The 14,217-nt window shown below is 37.6% G+C and overlaps 1 protein-coding gene across 3 annotated transcripts in view; it reads right to left on the bottom strand.

Annotated features, from left to right (window-relative positions):
- Positions 1-7,473: 7,473 nt before the first annotated feature.
- Positions 7,474-14,217, bottom strand: part of Cdh11 (cadherin 11) — a 162,552-nt gene continuing 155,808 nt past the window's right edge. For all 3 annotated transcript variants that reach the window (XM_063247445.1, XM_003472044.5, XM_063247444.1), the window contains 2 exons: positions 12,634-12,885; positions 7,474-10,348 (listed from right to left, as the gene is read on the bottom strand). In XM_063247445.1, the coding sequence (XP_063103515.1) occupies positions 9,852-10,348; positions 12,634-12,885 (749 nt within the window). In that variant the 3' untranslated portion in view covers positions 7,474-9,851. The remainder of the gene's footprint in view (positions 10,349-12,633; positions 12,886-14,217) is intronic.

Raw genomic sequence — 14,217 nt, forward strand, 5'->3', positions numbered from 1 at the left:
GTTATTTGGTGGTGAAGCACTAGGTTGATGAAAGTTTCATGCTTTATCCTGTATTGTTATGTTGTTATGCCCCCTTTTATCTCAACCTCTCCATTATTCATTAAAAAATTATTTAATTTTTTAAATTTCTTTTTTTAAACTAAGGGGAAAAATCAAAAAAACTAGCAGGATATATTATAGTAAGTTTTTTGATTTCCTATTAACTTGAAGTCCTGTAATACCCCCATTATCTTGTTTTGACTGAGTAGACTCTGTTCTGCTCTGTATGAAAGTATCAAGTATCAGAGTATAGGCAACTACTTTGAAGACAATAAGATTCACTATGATGCCCATTCTGGTTTGACTATCACCCTCTTTTGAGTTTCTGTAAGATTTACAATGTTTATGTTTTATTGGTCTTGTTCTCTACTGTTTTGTTCAACTTTATAATACCTAATGAGATAGATAATTCTTCTTAAGGAAGCAAGAGGCATTATGGTAACCATTGTTGATAACCTTGTACTCTGTTTTTACATTATGTGCTATGTCTATCCTTGGTTTTGACTGACAGTTTTGTTTTACCATGCTTGATTTTATTCTCTTACAAAAAAAGTAATAAGATCTAAGGGAACAATAAAACCCAAAATGTGTAAATTTTCTTGTAATAAAGAGAGGGAAAAAAAAGTTCCCTAACCGATACAACAGCAAGAGTGTTTAGGTGTGTTAAATAGATGACCATATTAATATTTTTGATTGGATTACTGAACACAACTATTTGCAGTCTCACTGTTTGAATGTTCACTTTGTATGCTCTGATCCTGTGACCTGAAACACCATTTCTAAGATGATAGTGTGTAATATATTAACTGATAGCTTACTGGTTTTTTTTTTTTTTTTTGTAGTTCTGTATTACTTGTACCCTTACACTTTCTTCTGCTTTTGTTCTGTTTTGTTCTGCTTTTTTTCTATTTTTCCTTTTAAATAAAAAAAAATCAGCATGGAACTGGCAAAGAAATAGACTGGAGGATCAGTGGAACAGATTAGAATATGCAAACACAACTACAAAGACACTCAGCCACCTTATATTTGACAAAGGGGCTAAATATTTTCACTGGAAAAAAGATAGCCTCTTTAATAAATGGGACTGGAAAATTGGCTTTCCACATGCTGAAGACTGAAAATAGACCCATGCCTATCACCATACACTAAACTGAAATCATAATGAATCAAGGATCTAAATATTAAAAGCAAAAACACTAAATCTAGTGGAGGACAAGGTAGGTAAAGATCTTAGAGACAAAGAGTTAGGCAGAGAGTTCATAAATAAAATGCAAACTGCATGGGTAATACTTCAAAGAATCAACAACTAGAATCTCATAATACTAAAAAAAAAATTTGCACCTCAAACAAACCACCAACAAAGAGAAAAGAAAACCCACAGAATGGGAAAGAATTTTTGCCAACAATCTCGTAAAGGACTTATATCCAGAACGTATAAACATCAACCTCCCCTAACTCAAAGACCCCCTCCAAAAATGGGCATTAAAGATGAATATACAGTTCTCAGATGCATATATACAAATGGCAAATAAATATATGAAGAAAGGTTCACCATCACTGGTCATTCAAGAAATACAAATGAAAACAGCATTGAGATTTCATCTCAGCCCGGAAAGAATGGCCATCATCAAGAAATCAACTGATAGCAAATATTGGCAAGAATGTGGGGAAAAGGAACACTTCTTCAGTGAAATAAACAAGACTCACATTAGTAAATATCACATTGTCTCTCTAGTGTAAAAAATAATAAAAACTGACTGAGTAATAAGATCCAAAAAGTATAATAGATATTATAAAATTGAAAGGGAAGGAAAGTGTTTAAAGGGTCTAACAGTATGTACTGCATGGAAGATAGATGACCATATCACTAAATTTCTGTTAGATCATTGAGCAGAAGGGTGTGCATTGTCAATGTTTGAGTGTCTAGCCACTTTCATGCTTTGATTTTGTGACTTTAACAACTATTTTTAAGATGACAATATGTAACGTATCAACTAGCAATTTTATGATGTTAATTTTTAAAATTCTGTATCCTTCTACCTTTTTCTTTTTGCTTTTTACTTTCTTTAAATAAAAAGTATGAATATTTCTCATAGAACTGAAATTAGAAATTCCATATGATCCAGCAATCTCCACTCTAGGTATCTTCCCTAAAGAGCTAAAGGCATCACACTACAGCATTCATGCATATCAATGATTATAGCACCACACATAATACCTAAATCCTGGAAGCAGCTGTATATCATCAGTCTATGAGTAAAGCAACTGTGGCATATGTACATAATGGAGCCTCATTTGGTGATAAACAAGGACAAATTCAGGGCATTTGTAAAAAAATGGAAACACCTGAAAAATCTAATATCGAGTGAAATGAATCAGACATACAATTTAAACGCCAGATAGTAACTCTCAGTTGAGTAAGGAAAGTATAAACAAGGAGTGCAATAAAGGATGGATAGAAGAATACAAGGAGGCCGATCTCTTGCAAACAAGAAGGAGTCTAGAAGACCAAGGGCTGAGGAGTAGGGAAGGAGAAGGAGAATTAAGTGGTATAAAGATTTACTGTGAGCAAGAACCTAATAAGCTCGAGTGTAAGCATTATGTGTCATATAAATTTGAGATATTTGCAGGAAAATATGTGCACTTGGAAACAACATATTGAATTAAATAAATGAGGCACACAAACTTAAATGCTGTATGGTGTCTCTCATTTGAGTATGGCAAAGTGACAACAGGGGAAATGATACAGGATGGATAGAAAGGGCCAAGGGAATGGCTCTCCTGCAGTAAGCAAATGATGCAAGGGAACCCAGCTAGACGCTGAGGGAAGATGGGAAGGGGAAATGAGGATAAACTTATACCACGTATAGGAACCTAATAACCCCAGTTAATGTGCACACTATACACTATAACATGAGCCAACACAAGTAATACCAGCAAGTGTGAAAAATGGGAATAGGGTATGGTGACACAAGCGTGTAATCCCAGCACTTGGAGAGCTGAGGCAGGGGGATTGCCATGAGTTCGAGGCCAGCCTTGGTTAAGTAGTAGCGAGCCTGAACTGCATAGAGAGATGCTGCCCCCTAAAAATAAAGGGGGGGGCCCTCAGGGAACTGTCGTGGAAGGGACAGGAAAGAGGAAAGGAGAACAGAGTTAAACAAGCTGCATACAGCTGTCTAAGTACTCCCAGGGTGACTGCAAACTGTATGAATTAGAAGCACATAAGAATAAACGCTAAATAAAAATGTTAAAAATATTAAGCGTCATAAACATGAGCTAAGATTAATAATATCAACAAAAAATGAAACAGGGTAAAGGGATTTAGAGGATGAGGGAGGGAGTTTGGAAGAAGGAACGGGTGTTGAAGAAAAGACCTCTGCAAGATGGTTTTAAACTGCATGAACTGCAAAAATGTACTAATAGCAAAACATAAAGTTTAGAGACACAGCACGCACGAGACAAGGTTTGTAATTCCAAAGCCCCTAAGTAGTTTATTAGCTCAGCATTGTAAAACTAGCCAACTCTTTACTAATTTATAAGAGAAAGTAATTTGAAAGTCATGTTATAAAAAGCAGCCAGTTTCTTCACATCTGAAGTAGTGTTTAGAGATGAAAGCAAAAGAGAGAGAATTATCATATCATACAATAATTTCCAATTTCCTGAGTAACAAATGATATAATAATTGTAGTTCAATTAGACTTATATGAAATTGTATAAAAATACTATCTAATTATACGCTTTCAAATCTAAATACCTTCAGAGAAGACTTACTTTTCTTAAAAAGAGAGTGCTTATGTTTGAACAAATAAGAAAAAAATATATCAAGTAAAAATTTTATACTAGAAATATCAAATATTATACAGTTCTTGACATGTTTGTCTAAGTTTCACATGTCATTTAGTAATGGCTTCAATCTAAGTATACACAGTCTGTAACTTTGTGAAGATTTCTTAAGAAATATTGCATCACATTTAACCTATTGTTTGTCAATATTATTCTACATATTTTAGTCAAACCCAGGTGAATACATTGATAAGATAATTGGTCTTTTAAGTTTTTGAGGTAGAAAAACTGTTAATAATGTTTTCTGCCTGTACTAAAGTTGGTGTGTTAAGATATTCACATTCTGTTTTGGCTCTGGAGAGATGGTGATGATAGAGTATATTAATTTATGAAGCAACTAACCCAAAAGGTAAGAGGGATGGCTTTCTTTCCTTATGTTTCTGAGGAACCCAAGATTCAGAAAATAATATATATACTAAGAATGTAGCTGTTATCTGGGTGTGGTGGTAAATGCCTGTAATCCCAGCACTCTAGAAGGCTGAGGCAGGAGGATCATAGTATAATTTCAACCTGTGTAATTTAGAGTCCTAGGGAGACCCTGTCTCAAAGTAAGAATAGTAATACTCCTTTTAAAAAAGTTTAAGGTTGTAGCTTAGTGAGAATACTGTGTTCAATCTTGAATATTGCCAAAATACAAAGTAATAACAATAGCAATAAAAATAAATGAAATGCAATTATTGCCTTCTAGTGAGTCCAGAAATTGTTAGCAGCTCTAGAACTATGTTCCCTTACTCTTTACCTTACCACTGCTGCCACAATAAGAATAGTTATTTCCACTGAATGCATATAGAAAATGAAGTTTACAGAGGGGTCACGATGCAGGTATGAAGTCACACAGCTAGTTAATGTTTGAGCCTGGCCTTCTACATAGCAGTGCTGTCAAAGCTATGTCCAGTATGGGGTACATTATTTTGCCCTTGAGCTGAAGATGAGTTTTGTGTAATCTGTTATTGACAGTATCATTTCTGTGAAACTGTGAGAGGTGACCAAGTACTGGACATCAATTTCTTAAAGGGATAGGCAACAATAGAGTCAAGGTGAAATCATCAGAAAACAATAATATCCCTGAAGAGTACAGTGACTTGAAAACACAATTCTTAATGCAGTCCATTGAAAACCAAAAAAAGCTCCAGACTCTGATCTTCTTTTTTGTGCATATTTTTAGTTTCATGAAGAGGGTGAAATACCAAGTTTGTATGAAACACAATACATATGGGTATAAAACACCCACTTGCTTTCTTTTCTATGTAATTTGCAAAGTGCTGCTGTAGAAGAATGTAAACCTGGCAGAACAATGCACAGTAGCACTGTGACTAGGGAAGGCAGCTGAGCCCAAGGGGATGAATAAACCCTATATGGTGAGTGGCTGCTCAGAGTCATAAGCTAAATGTATGGAACTGGACATCCACATTCCTTTCAAGCTTTCAAAATAATGTTTCAGCTAAGTCACTGGTTGCAACCAATAGTCATCCTTGTAGGCTTCTTTACGCTCAAATATTAAGTCCTCTGACCAATGTGAGGGTAATGGATGGAATCCCTTCCACCAAGTTTCTGCATCACTTCTTGTACATACTTCGGAAAGATGTCTCAGCCTCTGGTCTAAAGTGTCCTTCAGTATAACGTGAGGAGAATAGCAAGTACTTTATTTTCTCATAGGAAGAGGATGAACATCACATGCCTAGTTTATGACTCGTGTTGAGTATGAATTCCAAAGGGCTCGTTATGAAAGGAAGGTTTAACAACTTAATTGATACTTTCTTCTTACTTTTCAAAGCATTTGACATACAAGGATGAGATTTATGCTTATTAATTATCTTTATTCATAAAACTAAATTCACCATTGTTTTTCAACACCAGAAGGACTTCACCATGGAAATACCCTTTTAAAACTGGGAAAGAGAAGTGGAAATTCGATCAGAAGCAACACAGTGACTCCCTGGGCATCTCCTCTCTCTGCTGATCCCATCCTCCTGCCCATCCGATGCTTCTCCCGTGAGCTGCATGTGCCCCTGGCTTCCGGCCTTCGTGCTTCGCAGCTCACTCCACCTGTCTCTCATGCATCTGCAAGTTACATTTCCACTCAAACGGAGCTCAGCTTCTTTTCCTCAAGCCCATTTCTCCTTTCCAGTTACAACCCTTAATATCGTGGACTCTGTTTCCAAAAGAGAAAAGCTTAAAATCATAACGGCGTTCTCTAATAGTCAACAAATCCTGGAAAAACTGCCTTACCAGTATTTTTTCACTCACTCCATAAATATTCACTGCACACCTGTTACACTACTGGGCATACAGTGGTTGACCAGCGCATCATGTCTGTGCCCTCTGGGAGCTCACGTGTAGATGGGAATCAGATTCACACACATACATGTGTGCATACACACCAACACACAGATACATGAATGCCAATAAGCAAGATAAATTGAAGGAGTGAAGATTGTAACAACGGAACCAACAAAGGATGATCTCCCTTAGATTCATTTTGAAATTAAATGAAGGCCTGTGTGCCCGGGATGTGGCATGGTGTAGAGCAGGATGATGTACAATGAAGTTGCAGAAGTTTGCAGGGCATGTTCTTGTAAAGTAAGGAAAGAAATCAGATTTTAGGAATTTAGGAAGACAGAGAAGTGTTCGAACTATGGAGTCTTACAAACTGAATTCTTTAAAATGCTCCTTTGCCTCCTTTGTGGAGGGGAGACGGGGCGGGGGCTGCAGCTGAGACATCAAGGCCGTCTTCCAGGTCAGAGACCCTGGCAGCTGGCCAGGCTGAAGGCAGAGTGGAAGCAGACAAGACTTTTCTCATTTTCATGCCTGATTTCTTGAATTATTTCAAGCCCTCATTATATCTCCTTTTGACCTTCACAGAGATCTTCCTGGAGTGTCCTAGCCTTATGTGCTTCCAATCTGTCATCTATACTGCCTGCCAGAAGGATTTTGCCCCTCTTCTGCTCAGATCCAAAATGCCCAACTTTGATTCCACTGTTCTGTAAAAGTTCTCACAAAGGGACTAATTCCCCACAGCAATTCAAACACTCCTTACTAGGGCCCACCTAACATAGAGATCCATACTGTGGGGCCCTGAATGTGTCACTTAATGTATTTGTGCTCTCTTATCTTCTCATCCTTTATTATTTTTCTCTCAATCTTGCATTGTTTAGGGAAGTAGCAGATGGGTATAAGTGGTTACACGACACCAATGTTCTTTACGTGCCATTCACGTTTCTTTTGGATTATTTCAGCTTTTGAAATTCAATTGTAGATCTGGGCAAATAAAAAATAGATATTTTAGTGTAGGTTGGAAGAGACTTAACAATGTCAAGGAAGGTACCAAGATTCAATGTGCATACTCAAGTAGCCAGCATAGGGTCTGCAATATAAGATTTTGGCAGAAGAGTGTACCAATGATTGCATGAATGAATGATAAATATAAATAATATCCATTATCTAAGGACAAGAGGAAGAAATAATATTCATTTTTAAGATTATATTTATAGCTTAAAGCAGTGATTATTTTTATAGTGAAATAAAGAAATGCTAGTTAAAGCAAGATTGCTTTTAAGGCAATATATTTCAAATGAAAAAGGACTCCACTAATCGGGAAAGACATTTTATTTTCAAGCTTCTAAGATGTTTCTACAAACAATAGAGTCTTAAAGTAAAAAAAAAAGGTAAAAAGAAAAAAAACAAGTATCTTTAACTATTGAAAAGTAGACAGCCTTTAAAAAAAACTTTGACATAAAAACGTGAAAATGTAGTTGTCACTCTATTGCAAATACATTCCTAGAAAAAAGGATCATTCATGGTGATAGGGTTACTTACAGCGGCAGACTTGTTCAAGTGCTATTTCTATTCCTTTTGAGCTATTTCTTCATTTCAAATTTATTTGGAGATCTGTGCAAATCTAGCAAAATATTCTTTGGATTACAAAAACTATATAAAAATTGAACACAACCTGCAATTATGGAACTATTGAGAATGTGCAAATCTTCACTGCAGTGAAAGATTCTGAAGTGACATTGTCCACAGAATTGATTCTATTGAAGTGTTCAGCCAGTTTGATTTAAATGCAAAGAAAAACGGAAGTGAGCACTTCATAAAACATTTCTCTTTGTATGCATTTTGACTGAATCATAAAAATAGTATATAACAAGGTACCGAGAAATGCTTGAAACAAACTTTCACAAAAAGTAAGAAAAAGAAGAAGATAATCTAAAAACTGTCGGTAATCCAAGAAAAAAACATGTGCCCTGTAGTGTTTAGGGGGAAAGAGGGAAAGCGCTTACAGCATGATTTTCTGTGATCTTTCCCCAAGTATTGCTATGTTTTGACCTTTGGCCCAACTATACAAGTAAAATCTCCTTTACATAGTCCTAGTCCATGGGAAGCAAGACTGGATTTCAGATGACCCTGCCATATCAGCAATTCAAATGGAATTAACCCTCCAAATGCAACATTATCCCTGCTTTCATTTGAAGCTTACAGCTCAAAGCATATTTGAAAACAAAATTTTTAAAGTGAAGTTCTCTTTCTCTTATCAAAACTTAAAATGCCACCTCACTTTAAGTAAAAATAACAGGAGGGGAAATGAGCAGTTTCTACTGTCGGAGTCCTACAACACCCTAGTACGAACAATATAAAGAAAAAAAGAATAATATTGGAATCGAGGGGAAAATTAATATTTTGACATGTTACTCTTCCTTACAACTCCCAAATGTTCCAGGTGGGGCATGAAATCTACACCTCAAACATTAAGAACTCTGATAGCCTCCATTCCCTCATGGATTCATCTCTCATAAATAGGGCAGTATTGATATATAAGATAAATGCATGTTATATAACATATTGCAAAATCATAGAGTGATCTACATGCCTAGCATCCTTCTTCTCTAGAAGAGATGTGCAAAAACAAGCCAGGAGGCTAACACCAAGAGCTTACAAACATGGTTTACATGACGTTACAGAATCTTGTCTGAGAAAAAAAAAAAACATTTATCAAATATATTTGATTTTAAATAAGCAACCAAAGCAACAGACAGACTATAACAGATCATAAATAGGATTACCAAAGATCACAATTAAATTAGAAATATAAATGGATCATTATAAATCCTTAATTTTTTCAATGTTAAGAATCAAACCCAGAATTAAAAAAATCTTTTTTTATTTCAAAGATTGCTTCTTATATTGAAGCTCATATTAAAGCAACAGTACAATGTTCATAAAATATAAGTGTGATGCTGTAACATTTTCTTACATGTCAGAATACTGATATTTGCATGTATACTAAAATAAGAACTTTAAAATTGTACAAATAGATACATTAAAAATGACATAGAAATAGGGCGCTTCTCACTGAAACAAGACAGTTATATCTGGCACGTATTAGTTTAAGATGAAAGTAGAAGCAAAAAGATTTACAAGAATCAGCAGTAACAAGATTGATGCTCAAGAGACATAATTGTACATTGTATTGTACATACATTGTATGGGTTTAAGCTGGCTGAATATTATATATTTCAAGTTTAAAAATGCACTACATATAGAGTGTCCATAGTTTAAGGCGAAATTACAGCTCAGAACTGTTGTCCTTTCTAATTTTGTGGAAGCTTCTTTGACAAATTAAAAAGAAGAAGAAGAAGAAAGACTTAGATGTTCATAACGCACAAACGATTTCCCTTCATTGTGAGTTCACCGTTAGAATTCTCCTTCACTTTAATATTTTGTATGCCAAGTGGTTTTTCTCTAGTGAAGTTGACAAACAACTTCAATATTTTCCTTTATGCGGGAAAAGATACTTCACAGTATTTACCACTTTGATGTCCTTGCAGTTTTATTAAATGTATCCTCTCTGTAAAACTTTGCTTGTTTTAAATGAGCCTTCCCTTGATTTAAAAAAATACCTGTTTACACATCTTCTAGATTCTTGAGAACGCCAGACACAGTTCTTTAAGGCCAAATTTGTATCTTTATTGTTAAGAATCATCATCAAAAGTGTCTTTGGAACCATACAAGTCTGCTAATTTCTTAAAACGAGGTCCCCAGTTCTGTAGATAGTCATAGTCCAAGTCTGAATCTGTGGTGGCAGACTCTAAGGAGCTCAGGGACCCAGCCACGGAGCCCCTGCCCTCATAGCCATAGATCTGGATGGAGTCATAGGGCGGGGCGGTGGGGTCATTATCTGCCTCCTGTATCCTGGTGTTGATGAAGTCGTCCACATCCACGCTGTTGGGTGCTGGCCGGAGCCCAGGTCTAGGCATGTACTGGTACTCAGGTTTGATGTCTTTGCGGGGGATAAAGCCATTGATACCATCAGGGTTCTGGAGGGTGGCGATATCAAAGGCTTCTGTGTCTTCCTCACCACCTCCTTCATCATCATAAGTAATGATGTTCTCACGGACATCTTCTTCCTCAAAAACGATGAGTGGTTCTTTCTTTTGCCTTCTCAATGTCACAAACAAGACTACAATGACTACAAGGGGGAAAAAATGAAAGAAAATAAGCTTAGGTGAAGCCCAGTTTCCCTGGATTCCCTTCCTAGAGGAGCTCAGCTTTCTGTAAACCATTAAATGTGCAAATGCTTCAGAAACCGGGTGCATCCTAGGAAATGAGAGTGCTGCCCGGAATTCCCAGAGACATGCAGACCTGCCCTTTGCCTGTCTCTGTTGGTGCAAAATGCTGCCAGGTAAACATTATGTGCAGTAACTTGGCAGATTGGAACTATTTTAAACTTTTGCCACATGAATCCCAGTGCTTTTTGGAAGTCTTTTTCCTAAGAAATAGGAAGATTCTAAAAGTGTTGGCTTGGAGTTACTTAAAGAAGCCTAATGCTGTTATTTGCTTCTGCAAATGGAGCTGGCTGGATTCTCACATTTAAGAATGAGGACCTTTAGAGAACTCAGGGCCTTCTTCTAAGACTGAAAACTATATCCTTCCCAGAGGTCTGGGGAGAAGCATGAGCCCTGCTCTATAACAATAGAAACCTTAGCATGCGTGTGGGTAGAGAGCATATTTATTTTAAAAAAACACCAGAAGAATAACCTTCTACTTAATTAAATTTTAAAAATCGCATATCTAGATAAAAACACAATCCAGTACCTTTTCTGGGTGAGGTGTTCCATTAGAATGAACAATGTAGGAGAATGAGCAGTCATTTATAAAGAGAGTTGAGACACTGCTTACTTCTGTATCAGTTCTCTCCATTTGTTCTCAACCCTACCAAGAAGATTCCCTCACACATTCATCAAGATGGAAGGAAATGTTTGTGGTTGCCTTTGGAAAGGGAACTGAAATTTCCCTGGGTCCACACCACTCTAAGTTGCAGGGACAGGGCCCAGCCTTTATGGGGGTCTTCATGGGTCTCAGAGCTCTGTGATTTGTTCATGAAAGCATTTTCAACCCCAACACCTATCATTCCTTTTCACTCTCTTTGCCTGGGTGATTCTTTCTTATCTTTCATTACGGAAATCTTTACTGATTTCCTACCTTGACACCAGACAGGCTATGCACCTGCTTTTCTACACACCCATCTGTTCTTGCCATCTTCATAACATCCATCATGTGATTTACACTTTTGTCAATCCTCATATGCATTCTTCAGGGCTCCTCTTCTTTTGTTCACTCTGCCTGGATACCCAACCATCCCAGCCCCTTTCACCAGCTAGGAAACACTTTCTCTTTCTGACATAAATGTTATGTCTTCCAAGAAGAAGTCTCTGAACTTCCTCAAGCAACGGCAAGTACATTTTGCTTTCTGCAGGCAATGTCCTTTGTATATACTTCTCTCTAAGCACTTATCCGGTATCTCTGTTTGTTTGTTCATGCATACCTTCTTTGATAGACTATAGCCTCATCCAGCACAGAAATCTTGCGCAAGATTTTTTTTTATCGCCTCAAGGTTTAATATGGGGCCTGGTTCCCAGATAATACTGCACTACTAATTTTTGAACTGAGTTCAGTGGCTCCTTCCTAAGGAGTCAGCCCCATCATTAATTCAGTGGAGAATTAAACATCTTGATAAAAGAATGTTTGATGTCAGACAAATCTGAGTTTGAATGGTAACTTTTGTCAATCAGTGTGCTGAGCACTTAGGGCGAATGATTGAATCTCCCTGAGATCCAGCAGAGGGAGAATATCTTAGCATCTGCATGTGGCTTTTTTACAGAGTGGATCATGGGTGGACTGAAGTGCAAAAGAGGGGAGCCTATCTCAGCGGCCAAGTGCAGGAAAATCTCCAAGGGATCTGAATAAACTAAGATGTGCACACAGATATTCTAGATGCTAATGACAGGGAAGGTCCAGCCTGGTTTCATCCAGAAAACCTTCATCCTGTTCCTTGATTCCTGCCTGCACTATCTTTAAGGTTGTAAATATTCTTTTTGCCCCTTATTAACCTTTTTTCTTTCTCTTATGAGACAAAACATTTCCTCATACACCAGGTCCCTGCTTAAATTCGTTATCTGCAAACTATTTCTTGGATGCATTTCCAGCCCCTTGATGGCATCTTCCACTGTGTACGTCTATGATGTCTGGCAAAATGGTCATCATAGCCTTTCCTGCCCTTCACTTGCATGCTTATTAAATTGCACGCCATGCCTGCTGTGCTATACAACTCATGTGACCAGGATATTCTTACTTTTATTTCTTTTAAGCCATGTCCACAGTGCAGCACATGGCCTGGTAACCAGCTCATAACTGAGAACTACATGGTCAAGGATGCACATCTGGTTGTACTAAGTGACAAGGGAGATCCCTTACCCAGGAGAATGACGATGCAGGCAAGGATGGCGATGAGTGCGCCTGTGCTCAGACCAGCATTCAGGATGTAGGCCTCAGCATTACAGGACAGCAGCACGCCATTCACGTCGCACCCACAGACTTTGATGGTGAGGGTGTTGGTACTACTCATGGGTGGAATGCCACCATCACTGATAACTATGGGCAAGAGGTATAAGTCCTGCTTCTGCCGACTGAAGCCTCCACGCCGGGCATAGACACCTGCTGTGTTATCTGTTAGAACAGGAGGGAGAAGGGGTGCTTTCAGATCAAGACTGTTACAGTCACAGTTGCATTCAGCTTGCCAGATTTGAGCATATCCTTTTCACTGCAAAGGTTAACATCCACAATTCTGCCTACTTGTTCTTTTATTATCTATAGAGGCAATAGACATTTGGCTTGATAGCATCATGGAACAATCTGCATTTTGGAACAAAACTCAGAAATTGCTCTTTCCCAGTTGGTGGGTACTGAATGCCTTCCCTGGTAAGTTAACCACAGCAGATTCTGCTTGAGTGTTCACCCTCTGCCTCGAACGCCATGAGCTTCAGATTTGTACTCTAAATAATCATATCATATAATTAAATATTTCAATGACTGTGAGCACAAGCCGTGCTCATGTTTTTGCCTGCTTCATTGCAAGGATGTTGCAAGTTTTATTCGTTTTTAAGAGGAACTCCAAACTCTCCCATCAATTTTGCCTAAACAATTCACCCAGTTATGAGTCAGTCTTAAAAGAAAATACCTTCTTTAAAGTGGAAATACGATATAAACTTTGCAGTAGATTCAGCGTTTGTATGAAATTGAAACATAATCAACCACCCTGGTTAAACACATCAGCCTCTCCCACTTAAAACACCTCTACTTTCTCTTTGTCCATGTAACACAGTCCGCATCTACAAAGTGGGCCAACTGCTTCCTTCACCTACGTTAGATCTTGCCTGCCAGCCTCATACCCTGCCTCTTTTCACATCCTGCTTCTTCTCACATGAATTGACGCAGCCCCAAATGGAGAAATAATTTTTAGTTTCCAAGTCTGCCATGATTTTCCATACTCCTTGAGTCTCTCTCCACTCATCACTCTCTGTCCCCAAATCTATTCCTTTTATCAAGTGAGTAAAACTTGTCAAAACTTGAAACCGAATCCCAAAGTTACCTCTTCTAGGAGGCCTCCCTAGACCTCTTCACCACCCATTTCTTTGCGACTTCCTCCACTGTGAATTCCTATAGAAATTGGTATCCTAGTCATTCCTCTCTCATGATTTGTTGACATAACCACTTTGACCTCACTAAGACGGTGAACTTCCAGAGAAAAGGGAGTTTTATCTGATTCATCTCTGCCTCTCCAGGGCCAGGGCCAGATATACAGCAGATGTTTAATAAATATTTGTTGAACAAATAGTTGAACTATACTCTGGGAAAAGTTTAACTAAAATTCCAGATGTTGGTTTTCATGTATTTGTCAATCTTTTATAAGATTTGCCCCTAAAATGTTTCCTCATTCACAAATTTGTCTGCTAGCCTCCAATATTTTTCCAGAATATATTTCCTGGAGGGAAAACCTGG

Source organism: Cavia porcellus, unplaced genomic scaffold (genome assembly GCF_034190915.1).
Source record: "Cavia porcellus strain 051 isolate PalLab524CR breed Dunkin Hartley unplaced genomic scaffold, mCavPor4.1 scaffold_4, whole genome shotgun sequence".
In the NCBI taxonomy this organism is placed as follows: domain Eukaryota; kingdom Metazoa; phylum Chordata; class Mammalia; order Rodentia; family Caviidae; genus Cavia; species Cavia porcellus.